The following is a 26,911-nucleotide window of genomic DNA, read 5'->3' as shown; positions in this document are numbered from 1 at the left end:
TGAAATCAGATGGTCTGGGCTAGAATCTTGACTCTTTTACCAGCTACATAACCTTCTGCATTACATAACCTTGTTGTGCCTCAGTTTCCTCATATGTAAAACAAGGATGACACCTACATAATAGGAATGATGAAAGGTTTAATAAGTACATGTAAAGCCCACAGCACAGTGCCAGACATGAAGTGCTCAGTTTACTACAGAATGCTGAGTTTAGTACCGAATGACACCATTCATGGGCCCTAACGTCCTATCTCAGGTAAGAGAAAAGGGGAAGGACAGGTACCCTTCCAATGACACCAGCTTAGAAAGATCTATGCGCATCTACCTTAGCAATCCGTCTGCACACTATTTCATCCCAAGCTGCATACAGTGGATCATTAAATAATTACACAAATTAAGATTCAGAAAGGCTTCAGAGATTTTTGGTTTTGTTTTATATTTTTAAAAGTTTGAGTGAATGGGCTTATTTGGCATTCTTAGTCAGCTACCACACTTGCTATTCACTATATTTAAAAAGATATATATCAGTTTTTTTCCTGATAAAACACAAAAATAATCTTGTTAAAAACAAAAGAAAGGTATTTAATATGCTTGAGGAGGGCACGTACAAAGCAGCAGCACCCGAAGGAAGCAACTGCGGCCTTAAGAATGTAAGTCTGACTGGACTAGGTTAAAGGCAGTCAATGAAGCCCAATTAGTGTAGCACGGAGGGAATATCACATTGTGTTGGTCACAGCAGTGCTAATCTAAGGGTGCGCCTCCTGCTTCTGGGCCTGACTGCCTTACAACCCATGGTGAAAGAGAAAGAAAAACACTCATTAACTTTAGATGTTTTGATACTAATGTAACTAAGCTTCTCTTTGAGGGTTGTCATCCATCCTTGCTCTAGAAGTCTTTAAAATACATCCTTTGTGAAATTTCTTAAAATGACTGAGGACACATAAACATCTATGCAAGCACTGTCCAATAGAAATTGAATACAAATCACAAAGCTACTTCAAAATGATCTAGTAGCTGCATTTAAAATAGCAAAAAGAAACAGGGGGAATTAATTTTAATAATATATTTAACCTAATATATCAAAAACTATTTGGACATATGCTCGAGCACGAAAATATTAATGAACTAGTTTAATGATTGTTGTACTATTTCTATAAACTTGTACAATTTTACTACTTGCATTATTTTTAAGAATATTTTGTACTAAATCTTAAAAATCCAGCGTGTACTTTGCATTTACAACACATGTCAAACTGGACTGGCCACATTCCCAGTGTTCAGCAGTCACACCCGGCGACAGCCTACCACAGCAGCCGTCACAGGTGCATTCCATTTTGAAACTAGAGCCAGGAAAAGGGAAGTCGTAAGCATCAATTCTAGGCCAGATTCTAATCCTTCAACTCATCCTGCCAAAAAGAAACATACAATAAATTCTGATTGTGAAAAAACTCTAGCAGGTTAGACAGTAAAAGGCCCTACTTTCGAAATGCTTTTCTTTCAAAGGTTAGTACAATTTTCTGTTAATCCTTACTGTCCCCCTCCGACTAGGCTCCTCCAGCATGAGGAGTTCTATCAGTCTAAGAAAAAAGAAAAAAAACCAGGAGGCCTCAATGGAAGCTCTTTAGCCTCAACCACAACCATACCATTTTACCCTAGTTTCCTCTCTCTAGTTCTCCGAATTGCAGTTTACTCACCTCCTCTGTAAACCAGCTTGCAACCCACTGGTAACAAGACCTTTCAGAATGCAAAAGTGTGACGTCAAAAACATCCCTTCTAGAACCAAACCTACATGGGATTTTCCAAAAATACCAAATCAGACCATGGAAAACCCAGGCTTCCTCATAACATAGATGTTCCCACCAGTCCACATGATCTAGTAAGTTCAATAAAATTTGAAGAACTAGAGAGCTTGTGACTGCAGTATTGTGAGTGCAAGTGATTTTAAAGAAAATAATTTCTAATTTTAATTACTAACCTCCTTTCCCTTCTTTTTTAACAGATTCTTAAAAAAAGGGGCTTTTTTTTGAGAAGAGTCAGCCTTACTTTCCCACAAGATGACAAACAGTTCTATTTTCTGTCCAGTTTACAGAAATCTGCAGCCGTTCACATATTTCTTTTATTTAGTTTTCCTTATTGGAATTATTGGAAGCTGTTTCGCAGCCTGGGCATTCACACAGAAAAACACAAATCATAGATGTGTAAGCATATACCTAATTAATTTGCTGACAGCCGATTTCCTGCTGACTCTGGCATTACCAGTGAAAATTGTTGTTGACTTGGGCATGGCACCCTGGACGCTGAGGATATTCCACTGCCAAGTAACAGCCTGCCTCATCTACATTAATATGTACTTATCAATTATCTTCTTAGCATTTGTCAGCATTGATCGCTGTCTTCAGTTGACCCATACCTGCAAAATTTATCGAATACAAGAACCTGGATTTGCCAAAATGATATCGACTGTTGTGTGGGTAATGGTCCTTCTCATAATGATGCCAAACATGTTGATTCCCATCAAAGACATCAAGGAAAAGCCAAATGTGGGATGCATGGAATTCAAAAGAGAGATTGGAAGAAATTGGCATCTGATGACAAACTTCATATGTATAGCTATATTTTTAAATTTCTCAGTCATCATTTTAATGTCAAACTGCCTTGCAATTCGAGAACTCTACAGAAACAAAGATAATGAAAATTATTCAAATGTGAAAAGAGCCCTCATCAACATACTTTTAGTGACTACAGCCTACATTATATGCTTTGTTCCTTACCACATTGTCCGAATCCCATATACTCTCAGCCAGACCGAAGTCATATCTGACTGCCAGACTAGGAATTCACTCTTCAAGGCCAAGGAGGCAACGCTGCTGCTGGCTGTGTCGAATCTGTGTTTTGACCCCATCTTGTACTATCACCTCTCAAAGGCATTCCGCTTAAAGGTCACTGGGACTTTTGTTTCACATAAGGACAGCAAGGCTCAGAAAGAAAAATCAAGTAATGAAAATGATGTATAAATATGGGATCATGCTATATCTTTATGCTGTAATTTCTTCCCTTCCTGGACAATAACTATAAAACGACTAGGAAGGAGACCCTCCGAATGTGAAGGGAAACAGCTAGCAAATGTGACCTGGTTTACTGTGAAGCCATTTTTAAATGCAAACCAGGCAGTACTTCTTGATTGTTCTTGCTCCTTAAGCCAAATATTTGTACAAAAAAAACTAAAAATTCTTCTTGAACCAATGTAAAACTCGCAATATCCATGAAATCCAAACAACTTCTTTGACAGAAGTATTCATGAGGTATTCATTTAAATACCTGGAACTGACTTCTAGATAAAAAAATATGCAAAATACAGGTGACCAGTAAATAGAGCTTTGAACTGCACAGGTCCACTTACAAATTTTTTTTTCCAATAAAGACATATAGTACTATAAACGCATTTTCTCTTATGATTTTCTCAATAATATTTTCTTTTCTCTAGCTTACTTTATTATAAGAATACAGCGTATAGTGCATCTAACATACAAAATATGGGTTAATCAACTGTTTACGTAATCAGTAAGGTTTCCGGCCAGCAGTGGGCTATTAGTAACTAAGTTTTGGAGGAGTCAAAGTTATATGCAGAATTTTTACTGTGAGAGGGTCGGTGCCCCTAACATCCTCATTGTTCAAGAGACAACCATAAACTCTATATACGTTGCCATAAACCCCTCAGCAACATAATTTAAAGCCCTTTATAGCACTTAAAAAACGAAACAAAAAAAGTCAATTTATTTTTTACATGAAACCACCTGAGCCTGATTTATTTTTAATCCACCACTTCAAAGAAGGTAAACTTTTAGTTCAGTACTCCAATTTTTAACATCTAACTGTTTTCTAACAAAATAACTAAAAACTTTTACTTCCAAAAAGGCCTGGAAATACATGGGTAGTTTTTAAGGTACTGTATAACTTATATTCTCCTTTAAAATTACAAATAAAGATTTCCTACTGTTAGTAATGACAAGTCCAGTGGTTATTTTTATTTTGTAGTCGTATGAAATAGACCCTATAACATTTTCAAGGGGAGTTGTTAAATTTTACTGTTTTCAAACTAGAAACTCACGTTAAAGTTATAGAAAAATAGCACCCGTCAAATGGCCTTAAAATAGACATGCCGACTCCACACAGCCAGGCCCTGTTAGGAACACAGTGGTGCTGGGTTGATCAGTGCTACTCAGACCCTGCAGATGAGCCTGACCCAATATGGGGCCGGAAATTGAAGTCTGGGTGACTGCAGCTCTCGGGGGGTCACACCCTTTGATCTCTTTACTGCCAGTAATGCAGAAAAATTCAACAGATGGCGAAACAAAAGACTTATTTACAGAAAAGAAGATGGGAAAGTTTAAACAAGAATACATAAGATTTTGTGGGTGTTTTCATCTCAATAGGAAAAGCTCATAGTAAAACAACCAGTAACCCATTAACGTTAGCTGCGATGATTAAGAAATGGTGTTCCTGGAAGCTAACAATAAGTTTGATTACAGGCTCATTTTTAGGTCTGCACTGAGAAGAACTATTTTCTAAAGGCTGACCCAAGACAACTCTGTCTACAATTTCATAAATATATTCTCTGAGTTTGAAAAGGATAATAAAAGAGAAAATGGACAAAAAAAGTGCCTATTACACTCACAGCATGGTAAGTACTGAACAAATTCTAAGCAGATAGTGGCAACATCAGGAACCCAATCAGCAACACAGATATGACCCCATCAGGGCACAAATGACTTATCCATGTTGCAGGCTGGTAGAATGCCTATACACTAGAACCTGTACTTGTTGGTTGTCTAAGAATATGTTTCTACTAATGGGCAGATCAATTATTCCTATAAGAGCATACATAAAACCAGTTTATTTTTTCAGAATCTTTTGGTTAAGTCCCCTTTAGTCCTCTGGCCTTGGCCTTCATTCACTAGGGCCTCATCTTCGAGAAAGAGGTGGGGAAAAAAAGAAAAACCTTTTTTAAAAATCATATTCTTGCTCTGACTGGTGTGGCTCAGTTGGTTGGGCCACAAAGCCAAAGGTCGCTGGTTCAATTCCCAACCAGGACACATGTGTGGGTTGCAGGTTTGGTCACCAGTTGAGGTGTGTTCAAAAGATAACCGATAGATGTTTCTCTCTCATATCAATTTTTCTCTCCCTATCTTTCTCCCTCCCTTCCCATCTCTCTAAAAGTAAAAAAATAAAATCTCTTTTACAATATCATACATATATATTCTTATATTCTCCTCACATGCCTGATAAGTTAGTCAAATTTTCCTTTTTCAGTAAGGAAGAGAACCAGAATCTTCAGCATTCCTAGCGTCAATGTTACGTTAGTATCTATGTACTTCTATTTCCCTTTACTATTTGCTTATTCTAAATTACACTCCCATTAATGGGGCTATTAGGGCAAGTGGTGATGGAAGGCTATTAAGTATATCCCACCACATCAATTTCCTAGAAGTTCTTTTTATGATTACAGTGCAGTTGAATTATGTCCCAATTCCTTGTAACACTTAGCCATTAGGAATCATTCATGGTTCTTTTCTTTCCTCCAAGGCAGGACACAGTCTTTAGAACACTAAATGCTGCAAATGGCTGTGTAACTAAGAATCATGTGAACAAAAGAATAAAAAAGTCCCCGCTTGGGTAACATCCTGCTCTGACACCCAGACACATGGAAGAGGGGGCCCTGCAAAACTCTGCTGCTTGCCCAACAGAAGAACACAGAGCCCTCAACCAGTTTCAACCATTTTCATCATTTTGTCATACTTAATTCACTTCCCGTCTCCACATTTTTTTAAATAAATTTTTATTTTGAAGTCATATAAAATTTATTAAAAAGGTACACCTATAGTACAGAGTTCCCACATACCTTTCATCCAAGTTTGCTCTAATGTTAATACCTCATGTAACCATGATACATTTGTCAAAACTGGGAAATTAACATCGATGTATTACTGCTAACTAACCTCTGGACTTTAATTACCCTCCCCTCCCCTTTTTGACTCTATTTTAAAACAAATTCCAGATATCATGATAGTTCTTCCATGAATTCTTCAGGACACATTTTTAATATATCAGGCTACTCTTTCTGCTGCCCTAAATAAACTGTGAGATTATTCCATTATATTAAAATTGAGTGACACAGGTAACAGCTGAAAATGTTGATATATTTAGCCAGTGATAAACAAGAAAGAATTATGACAACTTTGGGCACAGCCCTGGACATAGAAAAATTAGCACCAAAAAAAGTTTCCTAATTAAAATAAGGGAAAAAAAATACATGGGTACAGTGACTTTGAAAGTCACTTCAGAGGAAGTTCCAAAATAACAAAAAAATAAACCAACAAACAAATAAATGTAAAAAAATATTTAGTTTGCAGATCAAAAATCCTCAAAGATATCAAGGAAATAACATAATATACACTTCACAATTACATTTTTTGTTAAAACAATAATAGTCTTCAATGAAAATTACTCATTAAAATTACACAAAATAAAATTCCAAGAAAAATAATAGTGAACCTAAGAATAAAAACATTTACAGATCCTGGCCCAATCTTTACCACTAATACTGAAAACCTAAACTTGTTTCCCTTTAGAATAAAGCGCATCACTCTTTATGACTCAGACACTGAATTTCCTGGCAAGTATTTCCCATGTGCCATCTGGTTCTTAATTTCAACAGGTCAAAATCCAAATCTATCTCACATACAGCCTCTTCTCTGAAGCCCTAACCGAATTCTCAATATTTATTCTCACAGAGTAGAAAAGACCCAAGAATGTCAAATGGTTCACCTTCCAGTGGGCAATTGGGATTTTACTCAATTACTGCACTTACTTCAAAGCTTGTCGTTGTATAGATATTTGTCTCCTATCTTATTCATCTTTCCTGTGCCCCAAAATTCTTATTCATCTGCATAATACCAAAAGTACCTACCAGAATTCAGTGCATATAAACGCCACTCAATAAAGGAGTTTCAAATTGAAGCAGGAATACAAATTTAGACATTATATGCAGTCACTCAAATGCTCATGATAAAAGGATACTAATATAGAAAACTCTGTTAAATCCAGTCAGCCAATAGTATCACACCACAAATTTGGACTATATCAGTACATAAGCTATGCAATCAGAATTATAACAGAAGAAGTAATGAATTCAAGCACTCACCTACTATCTTATGTATAACTCAGGCAAGTAGTTGAATAGTCGGTGGTTACTGAGCCTATAATGAAATAATCAGGTTGTCAACTGATTGAAGCGATGACTTACCAGAGGTATGGGGAAATGTGTTGCATACTGCAGGTGTCGCAGGAGATCATAATTAGATGGGAAAATTAACTCTCTCGGCTTTTCTCGTTTCAGCAACTTCTCCCCATTAACTGACATTCTTCTGCCCAAGGGAGGGTTGGCATTCTCACAGGACTCTCCAGGCATGGGAGAAAAAATCTAAGTCATGTAAAAAAAATGATGGAGAGTGTAAATGAAAGAGAGTGAAGCCAAAACCTAGGGCTGCATACCAGAGCATCAAACAAACAAGACATTCCTACAGGATCTTTTCCTTATTTAACCACTGAGCAAAATATATACAGAAATGTTGTTAATTTCCACAAACTTTGTATTAGATCACCAGGAGGCTGGCACCATCATCCTCCACTTTGAGGATGAAGCGATGACAAACACACACATAAGAAACGTGCACAGCTCTATCTCCTGGAGGACCAGAGATAAAATCAGATTATAGGTCATTGCTTTCCCATTAGAGCTACATTTCCTATAAAAACACAGGAATAATTAACTAATAAAGCTAGTGAATACACAGAAAGGTCTGTACCCTATATAATATTTTCTTATAAAGAGTTACTCATTAATATCCACGAGGAAGAACACATAATTTTAGATAAAGTAAAAGAATGTATAGCAAGTCCAGAGCCAGAAAAGCTTATTATTTAGGAGCTAAACACATACACAGCAAATCAACATGAACTGTCATGATGAAAATACTACACCCCTGTACGCCTGAGAGATGATAATCTCAAAATGAACAAAAGAGTCACAGGCAGTGCAGCCCAAACTGAGGATGAACTGAAAGGAGACAACTGCGAAGGGTGATGCACTGTGCCCGAGGTCGGAGTATGGTGGGATCACATTTACATCACGAGGACACAGGTCATTCCAGTACAAGAAACAGAAGGATCGAGGCGAGTTTAGGGAAGGGTTGTGGGGAAGGGTTAATAGTCAGTAAGAATTTGAAGGTTGAACCTACTGGAAATTCCGAACCAAAGTCAGTTTTAAAGTCACTCTTGTCTACTTCATCAAAAATATTAGTAGTTCCTGAGTCAATGCCCATATGTGCCATAATAGTCTGTTCCTGATAATTGCCAGAGAAAGAAAGTCACAGTGTAAATTTTGTAGTTCATTAGGAATCTGAAGCTAAATAAAACATGACAAGTACAACACCTTAAGCATCCTATGTTTTATTTCCTCCCAGTGTTTTTCCCCCATAATAAAGAAATTTTAAGACATGCATTACTTTGCAAAGTTATACTCTTTGTCCTCATGATGAGAAAGATTTAACCTTTCCATGATACTTTAATGGAATAGCACACAAACTTCCTGTTAAAAACAAACTGACCTTTATTTCCCTCTTTGGGCTCTTCCCAGTCACATGCTCATCAACTTTTCTTAGTAAGAAAAATCTAAGAGTATATCTAAGATACAAGATACCTTGATATCCAAGAATAAAAAAAATCAGAAACACAGAAAAAGCCTAAACAGCTGAAGTAATTTTAGTGTTGTGCTTTTTTGTTTAACCCACATAACTTACAATGTGGATAAATTTACAATCAAAAGCATTTATATCATCAAAGAAATATTTTTTTTTAAAATTACTGTACCATTTAGTCACCAAATCTTAAGAGTATAAACTATAAATCAATGTATGCAATTTTAATGTAAGTTTTTAAATAAGAATAGTCACTGTTTTAAAAATATAATATATGCTTAAACTCTCACAGAACCAATATGAGGCTTTATTTTTAAACTGTCACAATCTCTCACCATTTTCTACTATTTCCCATCACCAACTTCATGTGTTTTCTTTTTTCTTTTTTTGGCCTCCAAAATGTCCATAACTATCTAGAACAATGTCCAAAATATCGGAAAATGGCAGGAAATTATGAAGTGCTACTCGCAGCATAAAATCTTCTGTTGCAAAGAACAATTTTAAAGCAATTGAAAAGTAGAGATTAAGTTTTTAATTAATTGAAATGAAAATATGATACATTAAGACTAAAACAGACTTTCCCATTATGTATAAAAGAGTGATACAAGTAATAACCAATACACATTGGGGAAGATGTTCCTTAGAACAAAAACTGAGCCAGGATTTTCAGGCCAAAACAAGTCCAATTTTGAAGCACAACATTAAAGGAAAACTGAAGATTAGAGATACATAAAACTAGAAGCATATAATTTCAATCCAAAGAAAAAATTCATGCCTGTCAAATCTTTTCATTAATAGTTTTAGAGGATCCAAAAGAAAATTCTGGAAGATCAAAATTATAGTCCAGTTGTTTTTGTGAGTGGGGAGTAGAGATAAATGAACTTTGTAACAAGAGAATACAGTTAAAAAGTGATCACCCTTCCACCATGAAATAATCCTCCTCCTAGTGGGTCACAGCAGAGTTTGGGGTGGGGAGCAGGAGGGGGAAGGAGAGGGCATGGAATAGTCATGCCACGCCCAGGGCCATTACCTCCATTTTCACATCATGGTCCTTTGGATAGTGTTCATCGACATTGTCTCCTGCTGGTGACCGTGGCCGCGTTGAGGCAGTGACTGACAAGTCTCCTCGAGATATGAGGGTGCACATGTATGCATCATGAGAGAAGACGTCGTGTCGGATGAACTCACAGAAGAGCAGCACCAGATTCACAAATTCTACCTTTTCACATTCACTGTTTGGATCCGCTAGAAAGAAAGAGTTCAAAAATTCAGTCCCTCTGAACACGTTAAAATAAAAAATAAATTTTAAAAAAAACAATATCTATGGCCTAACAATATATTCACCACTTTTCACAGTTTTCTTTTTTTTTTTTTTTTTTTTTTTTTTTACAAAATAAGATATCATTGGAAAATTTACTATGAGGCACTATGGCACATAGGTTTTGACTGTCCCACTGTAATTGAAAAATACTATCCAGTTTGCTAAGTACAATTTCAAATTTAAAGATAGTGGCCCCTGGCAAATGAATAACCATTTAAAAATAATATAAACACAAAACATTTCAGGTTTAAAAGAAAAGGTAGATCTAGACTATTATCTTCTGGTTTTATTATTAAAACTGCTCATGACTATTTTTTATAGTTTGAGTGTGCCTGTGTATTTGTGGGGCACACTGCGAACTATTTGAAGGGAACTTCACAACAGAACCGCAATTCGAAAGGTATTTGAAACAAAAGTGAGTGGGATACACTGAAAAGAAAAAGAAAAAAATGAAATTGAAAGGCAAGAACAGGAGCTCTTCAGTCTTTTTTCAATACATAACCAGTCTATTTACCTTACATTATGACTTTTAATATGTAATTGTACTCTCAAATTCCCTATCTGTACTTTGAGCAGTTAAAAAATGTTAAGACTAACCCTGCAAAGCCATCTCTGGTCCCATCACATTCACAAACACTGAGAGAAAAAGATGGGTCCAGACAACAAGAAACTCAGTTCCCTAAACCTTAAGCCTAAAAGTTTGTTCTCGCCCATCACCAAGTTCAATGACAGCAACCTCTACAGAGAAATAAAACAGCTTTCTCTGACAGAAAAGGGAATCCAGAACCAGCAAAGGCACTGAGGTGGGAAGTTTCTCCCAAAGAGAGGACAGGAGTGAGCCAAGATGAGGAAAGCAAATGGCAAACCTAGTCTCCCCTGCAACACACTGTGAGTTAGAGCTGCTAATTTCCATAGCTGACAATGTATTTTCTATCCGGCATCTCTTCTATCTTTTCATTTTCCCTACTTCTTTTTCCCTGTTTCATTACTGTTCCCGACATTCCACCCATCAGCTCGATTCCAGCTCTGTCTTTCTTCTCTCCTATACCAGCAACCAAATAACTAAGAGACCCTCATCCCCAGGCGTCACTCAGCGCGAAAGAGGCATTTCTCAGCACAGTTGGAAGCACTACTGTTTCTTGCTGCTTTACCTCTTTCTTTTCCACAAACATCTCCCTAACCCTCTCCTCCACTCTTTCCCTCCCTTTTCTTTCACTTTCCACTTCTTGCCATTTTTCTGTTGTTCTATTACTATCTATCCTAAACCCTCCCTGCTATACTTTGATATACAAAAGCCTCAGAATAAGATCAAGCCCACTTAACTCACACAACATGATTTTTTTAGTGTCCACCCACAGTATAAACCCCCTGGGTGGCTGTTTATTCCCCAAACCCTCAACTTCCCACCAACTACAGGAAAAAAAAAGAAACAGAAAAAGAACATAAGATGACATGAACATCCAAGAGGGCTGGCAAGCAGCCAACCATCTTTAGAAATAATTTCCTTGTATCTAGGACCTGGTTAAAAAGTGCTGTTGTTTGATTCCTTTCCTCACTCCACCACCCACCTTTTAAGATACGAAGTTAGAAAATAAGAAATTTAGAAAATGTTTTGAAAAGAGAAAATTCCAAATCATAATATGTAGTAAAACATCACAGGGCTCTTAGCTCCTCTATTTTGGTAAGAAAGATCTAGCAAGGGAAAATTAGTCCAGTTAGATATAAAGGAAGGAGGTGCTTTATTTTTTAAACTCTACAAAATTTTAAGCCTTTGAAGTTCACCTGATTTTAAAATTGCACAGAAGTCTCCAATGAAAACATGCCACATAAATTTTGCTCAGTAAAATGTACCTTATATTCAGTGCCAAGAACTTTTGATATGATGCAAATAAGAGCCCTGACCAGTGTGGCTTAGTTAGTTGAGCATCAGCCCACTAGGCGAAAGATCACCAGTTCAATCCGCGGTCAGGGCACATGCCTGGGTTGCACGTGTGGTCCCTGGTTGGGGCACATGTGAGAGGCAACCAATCAATGTTTCTCTTCCACATCCATGTTTTTCTCCCACTCTTTCTCCCTCCCTTCTCCTATCTCTAAAAATAAATAAATAAAATTGTTTTCTAAAGCAGCATACAAATAAGAAAAAGAAGAATCAGTTCAAAAAAATGGGAGTCATTCTCTTATTTAATATCTAGAAGCAAAAAGCTTTACTTACACAATGAGGGGGCCTGTGTATCTAAAAACCTCAGCAGAACATTCTGGAAAACAGGCAAACTAGGTCCAGCAAGAGATGCCGAAGAAATGGATTCCTTTTCATCTAAGACCTCTGATTCCCCACATCTCTAAAATTAAAAATAAACAAGCACAGTTAATTATAAAGGCCAAGTATAGTCACAGTGGTGGATGAATCTGTTAGTTTTGTATTCATGTTAAGTTCTCAGATAAAATGTAAAACTAATTAAGATTTCTGTATATCTTTGTGGGCCATGCATAGTAGGTAAATATAATTTCTAAAAGTTGAGGGAACTACCCCAGAACAATTCAAATGATTTCAAACAAAGTCTTTATGGAAAATATTATTCATATGAATTATAAACTCTGCACAGTGTATGAGTATCCTTTGAATATACAACATAATACAAAATAAACTACTCATTATTCCTGTGCAAATTGCTAAAAAATAACTTGAGGTGTCTTCATTTTTATTTAGCTCATGTTTAACTGTATTCCCCCTAAAAAATATTTGGGCATGTATTAATGAGTTTAATTCTTTTGTGTTTGTTTTTGTCCAGTGGGTAAGTTTACAAGTGCATGTGGGGAAGTGGAGTATCAAATGAGAAAACTAACACAATAAGAGCCTTTCACTGCTTCATTACATGTCACCAACAAGATTTCTCAGAACCTCTGGGAATCTCCACAGTTCATGAAACAGAAACCCATTTAAAGAAGTTCTTGAACTTCTGTATTCTTTAGACAGAACTTACTAGAAGAAGAGAAAAGAAACTGTTGAGAAGCAGTCAGATCCTTGTTTTCTATTCTTTTCGATATAATTTTAAACCTTATTTTTTAATATTAAGATACTAATTTTACATTAAGATATTTATCCGAGCGATCCTCTCTTTACAAAAATCAAATTTCAAAAATGATGATGTTCATTAGAAATCAATTATCTTAAACATCTCTGAAAGAATACATTTATACCTACTAAAATTACAGAGTAATCTATGTGTGAACCTCTTCTGAAAGTGACTGTGTGTGTATGTGTGCGTGCGCACGCATGTGTGTGTGTTCTGGGACACCTTCAGAGAAGGGAGGGAATGACAACAACGATCCAAAAGCAACAATAAAATCTGAAAAATTCAACTTTTGTTACTAAAATTTAATCATTGCAATTTACTGTAGAATAGTCTATAACTATTCATAAATGTGTAGGAAAAAAGTAATGAAACACTTTCCCTAATTTGCACATTGTAAATGGGCTCATGTTTTACACCTTAACATCAGTATCTTCAAGCCCCAATTTTAACACGACCTTTTGTATCTGGAACAGTGCTTTCCCAACAGACATGTCAATGAAAATATTCTTCCTATTTCATTTTTTAATAGCTTCATAGGAAGTGGGTGCATTATCAGTATCAGAGAGCCAGCCAGGTGCTCATCCATTTATGCAACATTTTGAGCACCTCCTATGCGCTGAGTACTATTCTGGGCACCAAGGTCCCTACTGCCAAGCCTACATTCTAGAGAAAGGCAGGCCTTAAACAGTAAGCCAATGAGAAAAGGAAAACAGAGTGATGCGAGAAGAGTGACTGGAGGGTGGTGGGTGCCATTCACCGTGGACACAGTGGTACATGAAAGATCTTCCTGAGAAGGTGACACATGGGGGGCTAGCAATGCTACAAACAAAGCGACACTTTCTCAAATAGGAATGGTAGAAAGAAACTGGCCAGGTAAGAACTGGGGAGCAGGGTGTGCCATCAGAAGGAACAGTATGAGCAAAGACCCAAAGATAAAAACGAGTCTGGAGGGACAAGAAGACCAAGGAGGCATGTACCTGTGTGTGTCCCAGGGGAGAAAAGAAGGAGACGAGGTGGGAAACGCAGGCAGGGCAGTTCATGTGAGGCTCTGTGGGCCACATAAGGAGATGTCACAGAGTTTTAGTGAGGGACAATGTGATATATTTCCATTTTGAAAAGATGGCTCTGTCTGCAGAGAGACAGGGAGAGGGCCCTGCAGGTGCCTGGGTGAGAGAGGGCGGGGCCTGGTCAGATCACACACGCCTTCTCTGGAGCAGTCCCTGCTGAACCTCACAGGCACCAAAGCAGGCTCCCTGAAAAATATTCCCTTTCCCTTCAACGAAAGCTCATGCTTATGAAGTTAGCTCTGCTTCTGAGGCTTTAATTGCTTTTCTCTGAGGCCAGAATACAGTCTCAAAAAAATTATAATTTTTTTATAATAAGTATTTATAATTTGATAGACAAAATATTTCTGGTTCTACTAATATTATGTGGCTTTAAATTTCATAACATATAAATATATTCACAAACATGTAGAGTAATATAAAATATGTGTGTGTTTGCATATGTATCTTAACCTCACAAAGGGAGATTTCTTTGTTCTTAGTTAGATATTAAAGTTATATCTTAAAAGATAATTATAAGTTAGTCCAGTATATAAACTATGGGCTTCATTAACTTAGAGGGAGCCTACTATGAAGTCCTTAGGTGAATTTGTACATTCTCCCTTTTTCCTTCAAAAGAAAAAAAATAGCATAATGAGGATAAGAAAAAAGAATCCTTTCCAAACATTATTTTTAAATGATGGCATTCAGCAAGTAGGAAGAAAACAACCTACCTCTGCCTCAATTTCCGCTTGCCTCTTCTCCAAGAGTTTTGCCACAGCCATCGCCCTGTGCTTGCCTGACCGTTTACAGCTCACAGCCCATTCACACAACAGTGTCACCACCGCTTCATCGTTGGGGGCAACCTAATGACCAAGAGAAAGGGGTACCAGCCAGATCAAATGAAACAGTCACCCAATGAGAGTCAGGAAAAGCAGGCAATGCAATTATCTAAAACTCGAAAGTTTATTTGTTTCATTTTATTAATCATTTTACAAAGTGTTTCCAAATCACTTTGTAATTGAAATACAAGGAGTAAAACTTCAGTCATAAGGAAGGAAATCATTTACTTCTAACAGGGGAATCTGTGACATTTCCAAGAGAATGAGAATTTCATAAACCTTCACCTACGCAGGATCATAACCCAGCCCTATCGATCCTCCAGAACTCAATTTCAAAAGGCAACAAACAGAAAGGGAAAGAGACCAATGAATATCAAGAACAGGCATTATGAAGTCCAAGCACTTCACTCCACTGCTGATCGCCTCAGGCCCTCACTCACAGCCAGGCTATCAAATCTCCCAGTCCAATGAGAAATGGAAAGAAACACAGTAGCGGGGTGGGCAGGCTGCTAATCAAAGACCCACTGCAACAGAAACAACAAATATGAAAAATAACTGCCAAAAATACCAAAATAAAAGTTAAAAGCAGACACAGTTAACAAAGGACAGTGGCCCAGGTCTATGTAGGGCTGAGCACAGCCACCAGAACTATAAGCTGTAGTTGCCATGGCCCGTCAATGGGCCCCACAGACTGAGGATGAGAGGAGTCAAAGAAAAGTCACAGAGACCCAAGTTACATGAATTAGCGGGGAGAGAGGAGGAAGTCAGTCAGCAGGGGATCATCCTTCTATGCAATCTGGCCTTTTCTCTTAGAGGATCCCTGCCAACCAATGAATGAACATCAACTGCAAGTTTTTAATATTTGCCCAACTGTATAAACACTATGTCAAAAAAAAAAAAAAAAACACAACAGGATAGCATTAGCACTTATATGCTATGTGAAATATTGTTAATGTTTTAAAATCCATAAGCTCAATTAGGACTATGATTCCTAATTGAGCTGTGAGCACATTTCCTGGAAGAATACACAGGGGGTGGCAAAAGAGGGCTGACAGCTGTTTGTATGGAAACTATTTAATACAAGAATAAACTGTATTTCACGTACTCAAAACTGTAAACCCACGTTTGTCAACCCTTGTATATCTGTGTATTCACACACGTGCATATTTAGTACACTGAAGTTTGTAAACTGTGAGAAAATATCCAAGGATCTCAGGATAAGAATCCCTAATCAGCTTTTAAACACTAGTAAACAATTCAGATCATAAAAATCAGTTTATCCCAGACTTTTACCCATCCTACCATAAATTTCATTAAAAACATCTCGACTCAAAACAAAACAGAAGTTAAGTTATCTGGGACAGATATTTCAAAAGGAGCTCTCTCGGTGCCCTGATTTAAAGCAAGAGAAATAATTCAATTAAAATATACAAAGATTGAACATAACATTTAAAAAAAGAAAGTGAACTGGGAGGAATTCCTGCCTGGATTCAATCTAACCCAGAGGAAACAAAAATATAAAAGCCAGTCTAGTAAAGCACCAAATGCTTACATGTAGAATATTAAAGGGAACAAAAGAAGTTACCCTAAAAATACTGCCACCTGTTTTTAATAAACAAGTCTACTAAGTAATGTGCAGCAAGCATATCCACATTTACACCACTTTTTACTTCCTTCTGCTTCATAAAAATCAGAAGAATATATGCTCCAGAAGGATAAGTAGTTGACATACCCAATTTAAGTAACAGGCTCTGCTTGCCCTAGAGATGTACAGAAAAGAACATATAAAGGAAAAGACTTCTTTTTAACACATCCACATATGACCAGTGGTTTGGAGTAATATGCTAGAAAGCAAGTCCTAGGAAGGAGTCAATTCAACTTCCAAAGCATGTATGAAGTACCGATGAGAATATATATGCTGGAAAACAACAGTTTAAAAGATCTGGTGCCTGTTCTCAAAAAGTTCACCTTGTAGCAGGAAAAGCAGGAGAGACAACTAATCATAAAACAACAAGACGTTTTTGATAGGATGGAGGAGGAAGTAATCAAGTCTCATAGCCTGCACCTTCTATATCCCAAAGGAGGTGAACATCCGTCTGTCCCAGCTTACACACATCTGAGAGCTTAACTGGAAGACAGGCCTGCCTTCTACCTGCAGTTGTAGTCTCAATTTGTGATTACTAGGAATTAAGGGAATTTTAAAGAACAGGAAGAATGCTGCTGAAAGACTGAGTTTTCAAAATTTTATCACAGAAATTTCCCTGTCTTCTCACCAACTGTGCACGTTAACAAATTACACATTTAAATTCTATTTTCAACCAAAAAGTTTTTTCCCATACTGTCCAGATTCCAATAGTGCGAAGTCCACTCCTTTCTGAATATCAAACAGCCTGCCAAATGATGTCACTCTTTCCTTGGGACACTGGAGGAGGGAGGCAGGAATGGGCAGGTTCTGCGCGGATTTTCAGAGAAACACGAACATATTACGAAAGGGGTTTTATGGCAACCTACACTAACTTCTCAGAAGATCGTACTGGAAAAACTAGGTCATGTTACACCAACTTAAAAAAAGCAAGCTATCTCTGCAATATGAGTAATTATATATTTATATACTTGGTAATAAAGCATTTCATTACCTCTTCATTATTAAAAATAGCTATAAAATAAATTTTTGTCATTTTAGCATTATTTTTCAAAATACCATCATGTTCAAACCTTTTTTCCCCTATTTACTACGAAGTTTTGGTCCACATTATATGTGGATTTACCACTAATTATCAAAAATGGAGTATTTTGTTTATTTGACTCTCAACAGCAGTTCCAGGGCACACTCCATCAGGTTTATTCAAACAGATGTCCATGGCTCATGGTCCCCACATACCAATGCCTTGTACCCTTCCCCACTGCTCTGCACCAATCAACTGTAAGAAAAGTATTAGAGGGTGACTTCCAATTGTCTGCCAGATGCTATTTTACAAATTAACTCCCTGTCAACAGGACATCATGACTTCAAATAGGAAGTGGAAATGCATTTTCATCCTAAAAACAAATTTCTAAAAATATTAAGCTCCTTTTCTTTAAACAGCCAACAACTGTTTAAGTGCAACTTAATAAATATTATTTTAAGACATAAGAACTGCAAGGGAAATATCTGAGGTATGTTAGTAGTTCAAGATATGAATTAAATACAGGCTCTGACTTCAACAAGATGGAAATTCAGTGAAACAGATACGATGTAAATAATTTAGATGAATAGAAGAGGGCATGAAAAATTATCTCAGAAACACAATGACATTCACCAGGAGCAGAGAGACAACTAAAGGGGTTTATAAGATGTTTCTTTTAGAAGGTAGCTTTTAAGAAATATCTTAAACAATTACGTTTCAAAACAGAGATGAAAAAAGGCAAAAATAAAGTACATGAGAAGCAGAATAATCTCTCCCACCCCCAAAGATGTCCTCACTCTAATCCCAGGACCTGTGAGTACGTTATCTTAAACAGCAAAAGGGACTCTGGACAGTGACTAAGGATCTTGAGACTGGGGGGCGGTATGCTGGATTATTGGGTGGCCCTTAAGTAATCACACAGCGGCTTATAAGGGGAAGGGAGGAGAAGCGTCAGAAAAAGAACTAAGACAGAGGAAGCAGGAGTCAGAGTCAAGGAGGGATCTGAAGGTGCTCTGCCATTGGCTCTGACCATGGGGTGAGCGAACACAAGCTGAGGCCTCTGAAGTTGGGAGACACAAGGAGACGGATCCTCCCCCAGAGCCTCTGGAAGGGAAGCAGCCCGGACAGCTTGATTACAACCCATTAAGATCACAACCTCCAGAACCAGGAGAGAACAAACCTGTGCTGTTTTAAGCCACTCTGTTTCTGATAACTTGTTACAGCAACAATTGGAAATTAATTCTAAGTAGTTTCAAGCAAACACATAAGAAGTAGAAAGCATGGTGTGGTTCAAAGAATTACAGCAGCAGAGGACTGCCAATTAAATGACAAATATAAGAGGCTACAATACAAAATTACAAATCTGAAAAAAAGTTTAATGAGAACACACTGAAGAAGAGTACCATGAATTGGCAGTAGCCTCACTCATTCATTTACTTAATAATTCATTCAACGAGTATGAATTGAGCACCTACTACTACCAGGCCCTATTCAAGGCACTAGCTATAAATAGATTCTCATGCATCACTTTGTAGGAATAAAAACTGGTACTTCCCTTTTGAATATAATTTCTATTATATAACAAGAGTCTTAAAAGTTCATCTTATTTGCTCCAATAATTCAATCTCTGAGAACATAGCCCAAGGAAGTTATGTTAAAGTAAAAAGATAGGAGTGCTCCAAGCATCTGTGAAAGGTGCAATGGAAACACTCTCTCTCTCAGCCCCAAGAACTGACAAAGATTCCTTCTGAAATCTGAACACGGCCCATAAACAGGTCAAGTAAAAAAAGAGTGACCTTACAGGGAGAAAAAAGGTCCATGCTGATGGGTCACAGGTGAAAGAATGTGTCTCCAGTGGTGGAAATATGAAAAACTTTGTGGGGGTTGTTTTGTTTTTATTTCTCTATTTCATTATCCAATTAAAAACAGATAAATAAGAAAGGAAGATGGGAGAGACTTGCAAGTGAAAGCAGAAAAGGGGAGGTCAGAGGTGCATGATTAGCAGTAAATCCCAAGTCCTCTCCAAACCAAAAGGGGGCGTTCTCAGCCCTCAAACAAGGCCTGCTCTCTGTTTGCCCGCCATTCTTCCCTCCGCCAGGAGCCGCACCCCTGCTTTTTCTGGGAGTACTGTTCTTCCTCCTGCCCCAAGTGGTTCAAAGGAGAGGTTACCAGTTCTAGCACCCCATCCTCTCGACTTTATTGCTACACTCTGGATCCGGGGCTTTGATGGGCAGTGAAGACTTCAGGAGATCCTCTGAACACAAGGGAAAAATCACTCTATCAGCTACTCGTGGGTACAATGCTCAGTGCTCCGCCTCATGAAATGTTTTGGGTATTAAAAGAGACTAGTCCTGACCAAATGAAATTGTTTACATTCTGGTCAAATATTTATTTTGTAGAATAGGCTTTTTAGAGTACTTATTGCTTATTTTAGTCATAGTAGCGTCTTAGCACCAATAACTGACCTAAGCAGACACAACAGAAGTTAAAAATGTGAAGTTCTCGATCTTAAATGTAAATATTCTCATTCACCCAATAAATTTAAAAAGTAAAATAGCATAGTATAGACTAAATCACTTTCAAAGTCACCAAAGGAAGGTAACTTGGCAAATTTGAAGGTAGCAGTAATAGAGATAATCAATATTTATTAAGTGCTTACTCAATTTACAGAGACTGCAAGAAATGTGTTGTAGGAATTATTTTAACCTTCATTTTCTATGAGCTAATTATTAGTATCCCCGTTTTGCAGACAGAAAAACCAAGACATAAAGATGTTCAATGATTTGCCTAACAGATCACTCAGCAGTTCATGGAACTCCTGCGACAACATAACTCTGGGGAAATAAATTAGGTAAGCAGAGCAACACGCATGTCAAAGGAACCTGGGAAGGGATTTTGACGATCCCCCTTCCCCCAGCCCCAGTGTACACAGTGGGCTTCTGAGTGAGCCCCAAGCTGCTCTGGGCTCTTCTGCCGTCCACGCTTGGTGCTTACAGCCTCAGAGTACTGTTTCCTTTTTCTGTAATATTGATACTGACTTCCATGTAATATACATCTTTCAAAACATAGCTTCCTGGTTATTAGATCTGCAGCTACTGGCTTCAAATGTCCATTAGGAAGAGGACACACACCTCTGAGAACTACTAAAGAAAGTACGTCTGAGACAAGGGGGTCAAGAACCTGAATTCTGGCCTGGGTATAAATGAAACATGTAATCATGGCAACAATAGTAACAGCTGTAAATTTCCAACCACAGATAGTAGCAGTAGTAAAAATCGAAAATATTTATTGAGCAGGCACTAGGTGTTTTACTTAGATAATCTCTAACCTCGACAAGATACTTGGAAGTAGGCATTGCTAGTCCCATTTTATAGATATGAAAACAGAGGTTTGGAGGGTAAGTAAGGTGGCCAAGGGAACAGAGATCGAAAATGGGAGAACTAGAAGGCCTAATGCCAAAGCCCATACTTCCTGTTGCTCCCAATCACTGGTGAAGCAAGAACTGGAAGCACAAGGGCATCATGGTGATATGGGAGTCTCCCAAGTGGGTCACACAGACCCCACTCCAACCAACCACTGCCACCCACGGTCCCAGCCCTGACTCCTACCTCTCTAGTAACCAGCCAAACTTCTAATCCAACTGTCATAGAAAAAAAGGAAGCCATAGGAATAAATTACCAAAGACTTCAATTCTGCCTCTAACAGTTGTTAGACTCGATGCTTGTATAAGGCTGGGAGGTGCCTTCTTCATGATTATATTTTCAACATCTACCACAGCGCCCAAGTGCACATGGTAAGTTCAACAGATATTTTTTAAAGAATATAAAAGCAATGTACTGTACTACATGAAACTGAAGGAAAACACAAGGAGAATGGTTGGGGGCGGGGGGCGTCTAATATCTTATCTCCCTTCCCCACACATAGATACACTTACTTAACATGGAAAAATGTCTGATGTAAACCGAAAGTTGACTAAGTATAAAACACCAGAAGCATTTCCATGCTTAATTTAATGAATCAAGGATGCTGGCCCCAACACTATTATTTATTATCACTCTAAAAGATTAGTCAATGGGAAGAAAAAGGAACAAATATTTGAAAGGATAAGGCAACAGTTCACACAAAATAATTATCTACCCCACCACCACCAACAACCCAGACAAATGAAAAACTTTATAGAAGAATTAAGCCCCACAGATAGAACAAAATTAACAAGCAAAATGTGATGGACAATGCTGAGCAGAGAAAAATCCTGTTAGAGTCTTAAGTGTTCATATCTACAGACATAAATGTGCCTAGGAAAGTATCCAAAGTATATGAGCCCAAATGAACGGCGGTTACAGCTCACAAAACACAGTACTCCCCATTTCACTGCTTTCACGTGATTGTTGAGCAAAATGAGGCCTAAAGGCTGAAAAATGTTACATTATCTCAAAGCTGCTAGGTCACGGGCTTGCGAGTCTGGCTCAATGGCAGGGGCTCTGGTAGCCCCCCATTCTCGGCAGGAAAATGGGGCAGGATTCCAGGTTGTTGGCTGAAAGGGACTCCTTCATATCCAGAATGTATTCATGTACTGCGTGTGTAACAATCACAAGCAGAAGAAACTTCTATAATGAGAATAATTCAAAAATTCAAAATCAGTAAGTTTCCTTAAAAAAACAGAATTGTTCATCTGCCTGCTTAACTTGGGACACACCCACAGTGGTAAAATACTAAAATTATTAATTTTTGCAAATAATCATCAATAAGAGTGCTATCTCCATCTATAGTAAAGAAGTTTCAAATGTGAAGAAAGTTTTCATCATAAGGGGGATTTGTCACATTGTTTCTTTCTTAGGGGAGGGTGACACAAACCTAATAAATTAAGCTTAATTCAATTCTTACTCAACAACCTAATGGTATCTAGAATCTAGTCACATGGTTTATATTCGTTAACAAACAAAGATGGGAAAATAATTGGCAACTACATCTGAGGCAGATTTCCTTTAGAAATTAGAAGGTATTTGGTGAGATTGTTTACCATTTTATAATAAGGAATTTTTAAGTATACTACCTACATTATAAACCAATACCATAGCCCTGACGGGTGTGGCTCAATGAGTTGGGCATTATCCCACACACCAAAAGGTCACTGGTTCGATTCCTAGTCAGGGCACATGCCTGGACTGTAGGCCAGGTCCCCACCTGGAGTCATGCAAGAGGCAACAGATCAATATTTCTCCCTCTTTATTTCTCCCTCCCTTCCCCCTCTCTAAAAGTAAATAAATAAATAAATACCATAAAAGGAAAATCAATGGCTTGTTACTGTAAGCAACAGCAAACTTGACAGGACATCAGATACTGAATAAAGCTCCTTTTAAAAAAAAATTGTTTAAAAATTTCATTTATGTACGTATTTATTTTTTAGAGAGAGGGAATGGGAGAGAGAAAGAAAGGGGGAGAAACACCGTTCAGCTGCCTCTCATACGCGCCCCAACCGGGGACGAACCCACACCCCAGGTATGTGCCCTGACTGGGAATCGACCAGCACCCTTTTGCCTTGTGGTGCGACACCCAACCAACTGAGCCATACTGGTCAGGGCCCTAAATAAAGCTCTTTAATAGCTCTTTAATCTTCGACTGAAAGGAACATGTTTATAAATATAATCAATCGCTCTTAGTCAACATTAAACAAAATGGTCATATCAGGATAAAAACATTATTCATCTAACAGAACCAATAAATAATATGGAATGATAGGTAGAGCAGTGATAGCAATTCATGTGGTTTGAGGCACACTGTGGAGATCTGGATGAATTTCAAAAGTTGCTTAAGTTAAAACTTGGTCTGAACTGCTAATAGAACATAAGCTTATTGGACACAGTCACAAACAGTATTTCTAACAGAATCACCATATAAAGTAACAAGCTCATAAGATTTATTACTAAAATATAAATAGCACTCATGATTGAAAATCTTCATAAATATGTTTTCACATGTACATTTCCAGAAGATATTTGGAATGGCTGATGTCTGATGAGGAAAAGGGCAGGTTTTCCTAATCTCACATCCTCAGAATCAGTGTTGAAACAAAACGTACACCATAAAAGCAAAAAAGATGTCCTTTTTTTCCAAAACAGCAGTTAAAAATAGTACAGTTCTGAGAAAAAAAAGAGATAAGAAAACAAAATTAAAAGCATTTCTCAAGCATTTATATCAACTAATTGTCCTTAATTTGCACTGTGCCAAAAAATAAATTTGCTATCCCTCAGTCAAATCAACATTTAAATAATACAAATGGAGAAAAGTTTTTGAGAAATATATAACTGTATGATAACTGAAGTCATACATGAGATAAAATTATAATCACAAAGTAAATCCCTCTGAAAGTCCTTCAAAAGTGTCATGTCTCTAATCCTGAAAATAAGTAAAACATTAGACATAATTTCCAAGTCATCACGTATGGTCTAATAAACTGTACTGCTTGCCTTTAAAAAAAAACAAAACAAAACAAAGAAGTCTTCACTGAGAACATTTCCTTTTCATTGCTTTTAGAGAAAGAGGAAGGGTGGAGAGAAAGAGAAACATGAATCAGTTAGCTGCCTCCCGTATGCATGTGAACCAGAGATAGAACCCACAACACAGGCACGTTCCCTGACTGGGAATTGAACCCACACCTTTTGGTGTATAGGACAACGCTCCAACCAACTGAGCCACATCAGTTTGTCTTTTACAAATAACAAAGGAAACACAGATATGAGAACAAGGGAAATAACAATTTCTAAAAGATGTGCTAGGTTCTCCTGACTTGACAACCAAAATTGCCCAGCCAAAAACATAACAACTGGCATTTACTGTTTATCATATGCTTCATAGGAAGAGGACTCCATTAGGAAGGGCACTGGACAGAGAGAATGATACTGAAGGAGGCAAGTAATTGGTCCGAGGCTACCCAGCCACTTGGCAGCAAAGCCAGAATTCAAATCCAGGCCTGAGTTGGCATCGAGTCTGTGCCGTACTACAAAGGCCAGATTAATCAACTCGAGGATTTGGACTTTCTTCTCACTTAAATATTGCTTAATATGTTAAAACTGTCAAACAAGCTTTTAAAAATTAGAGGTTATTCCTTAAGAAAAATATGTGCCAGTATTAATAATATGTGGAAACTGTTTAAGGCAATTACAAAGGTTTTACACTCCTTTTTCTAAAATTGTATCTGACAGTTGTTTGCTCGGCTTTAGTTACCTAAAATAAAATTATTTTTAAAACAGGTTCAAAGAACAGAATGTACTCTCTAACTAAGAGCGCCATTCTGGGACCATTTAGGATTCCAACTCCTTTTCTCTCACCAATGAGCTGGGTAGGAGCTTGGATAATTTACTCATCCTCTCTAAGCCTCGGTTTCCTCACCTGTAAAGATGGGGACAGAAGAATTTTTTAAAACATGCATCACACTGGCCAGGGAAAAATTAAATTAGATGACATAACACACTTAAAACAAGGCCTATGAAATTACTAAAAAGTCTGAAGAAGAAAGACTTGTATACGTGATCAAAAACAAACCGACGCACACACCAATCTAAATGAAGGCATTACTGGCCCTTCTCAGCAACAGCAAAGTCTGAATGTTCGGACACACAATTTTTCCCCCCAATCATTTTAATAGATTTGCCCTTTGACTAATAAATTTATTTTTAAAAAGAAGAAAATAGTAACTATGAAAGATTAACAATGCTTCCTTTGGGTAGCCAGTAGAAAAACATAATTTCTTAAGTACAGTAGGTTCCAGTAGGAAGGACCATGGTCAGCATTAATAACAACAGTTGTAACAATTCAGCACGGGGAAGCTCAGTGGGAGGTCACGTATGTGTGCTTTCCTTGTTTGCCTGACGTTCGCCTTGTTTGACTCTCTTCAGTGCTAGTTTTAAAAAGTGACTAAAATGTTTATATTAATCAACCTTAAAAAGAAAAAAAGAAGAAATGAAATGAAGGAAAGGAAAAGAAAAGGAAAAAGAGAAAGAAAAAAAAGAAAAAAGAAAGAAACCCTAAACACTGAAATGGACATGATATCTTTCACAACACGGTATTGCAGCCACCTCACCTTGGTGGGACAACCCCATCCACCGGCTTCCGTGTTGAGAGTAAAAGCCTTTGTGAAAATCAAAGAATGTAAAAAAAAAAGCCTGACAGATCCTGGCCTTACTTTATGGATTAATGGATTGCGTGAAGGACAGTTGGGGGTAGGGGTGTCTGTCTGTCTGTCTACAGTAGTCTCCAGGGATAATATTCCTTCCATCTCTCCAGAGTTCCTGTCTCCCAAAATACATCATCAGTAATAACAGTAGCTAGGATTTGCCTCTAGGCCCTATGAGTATCTAAATGTTTTATCCATACAATTTCACGTCATTCTCGTATCATCAGGAGAAAGAATGTCCTTTCACAAATGAACATATTAATGCTCATCAAGAGTTAAGTGAATTGTCCATATGCCCCAAAGAAATGCACTAACTTGATTTTAGAGCTGAGTGCTCTCCTGTCTGCCACACTCCCACCTCTACCTGTACACATTCCACTATACATCTGAACAGGCACCACTAGCAATAGTGACAACTTACACAGAGTTCACACTGTACTCACTCCTACCATTCCAGGCTGTATCTAAAGAGAAGGATCTCCCCTTCCAGCTCACTGTTCAGGAGCATTTTTATGAGCCTCCCAAAACAAGCTTTGTGTCTCCTCAGGACCTGTGGGCCCAGACATTGTACTAGTGAACAGAACAAACAGACCCTGAACCATGGGAGTCCAGCCTTGCAGGAAGACAAACACAGACAAGCACAGTCACAGAACCAGAGACTCTGTCTTACAGGTCTCGGTGCTCAGGTGGTGCATCAGCCACTCTGATACAGACCTGGTCTGGCCCTGGAGACCAGCATGTGAATTGGGCACATGCTCTAGACTTCAGGCTGCCATTCACATCATCAGTGTGAGCTCACCACAGTTCGTTCAAAGAATACTTCATGAATATTCTAAGCATTAAACAAACACAAACAGCAAACACATAGGTTTCCAGGGTTTTGGTGAGAGATGCTTTGTTTAGTAGCAGGGAAAGGGGAACTGCACAAGCTGCTGATGTTTTGACCAGCTCTGCCCAGTGCAGCTGGTTCGTCCTTCTCATGACTCAGAACAAAGCTTGGTTCCTGGGACAGCAGAGAGAGAGGTAAAGACAGCTC

General features: G+C 37.9%; 2 protein-coding genes across 2 annotated transcripts in view; one reads left to right on the top strand and one right to left on the bottom strand.

Annotated features, from left to right (window-relative positions):
• The window catches only part of MED12L (mediator complex subunit 12L), a 312,438-nt gene that overhangs the window by 208,250 nt on the left and 77,277 nt on the right, over positions 1–26,911 (bottom strand). The window contains exons 12-16 of the mRNA XM_054585210.1: positions 14,929–15,060; positions 12,290–12,416; positions 9,787–10,001; positions 8,298–8,402; positions 7,304–7,480 (exon numbers count right to left, since the gene is read on the bottom strand). Of these exons, the coding sequence (XP_054441185.1) occupies positions 7,304–7,480; positions 8,298–8,402; positions 9,787–10,001; positions 12,290–12,416; positions 14,929–15,060 (756 nt within the window). The remainder of the gene's footprint in view (positions 1–7,303; positions 7,481–8,297; positions 8,403–9,786; positions 10,002–12,289; positions 12,417–14,928; positions 15,061–26,911) is intronic.
• GPR171 (G protein-coupled receptor 171) lies at positions 2,055–3,014 on the top strand. Its single transcript, XM_054585219.1, has one exon. It carries the CDS (start codon positions 2,055–2,057, stop codon positions 3,012–3,014), a length of 960 nt encoding a protein of 319 aa, XP_054441194.1.

Source organism: Pteronotus mesoamericanus, unplaced genomic scaffold (genome assembly GCF_021234165.1).
Source record: "Pteronotus mesoamericanus isolate MK-2021 breed Mesoamerican mustached bat unplaced genomic scaffold, CSHL_Meso_final contig_82, whole genome shotgun sequence".
Taxonomy (NCBI): Eukaryota; Metazoa; Chordata; class Mammalia; order Chiroptera; family Mormoopidae; genus Pteronotus; species Pteronotus mesoamericanus.
Note: the sequence above shows the minus strand (reverse complement) of the source record. Positions and strands in the feature narration are given on the sequence as shown.

Excerpts from the sequence above, each read along its gene's own strand:
- GPR171 (XM_054585219.1), top strand. The coding sequence starts at position 2,055 with ATGACAAACAGTTCTATTTTCTGTCCAGTTTACAGAAATCTGCAGCCG.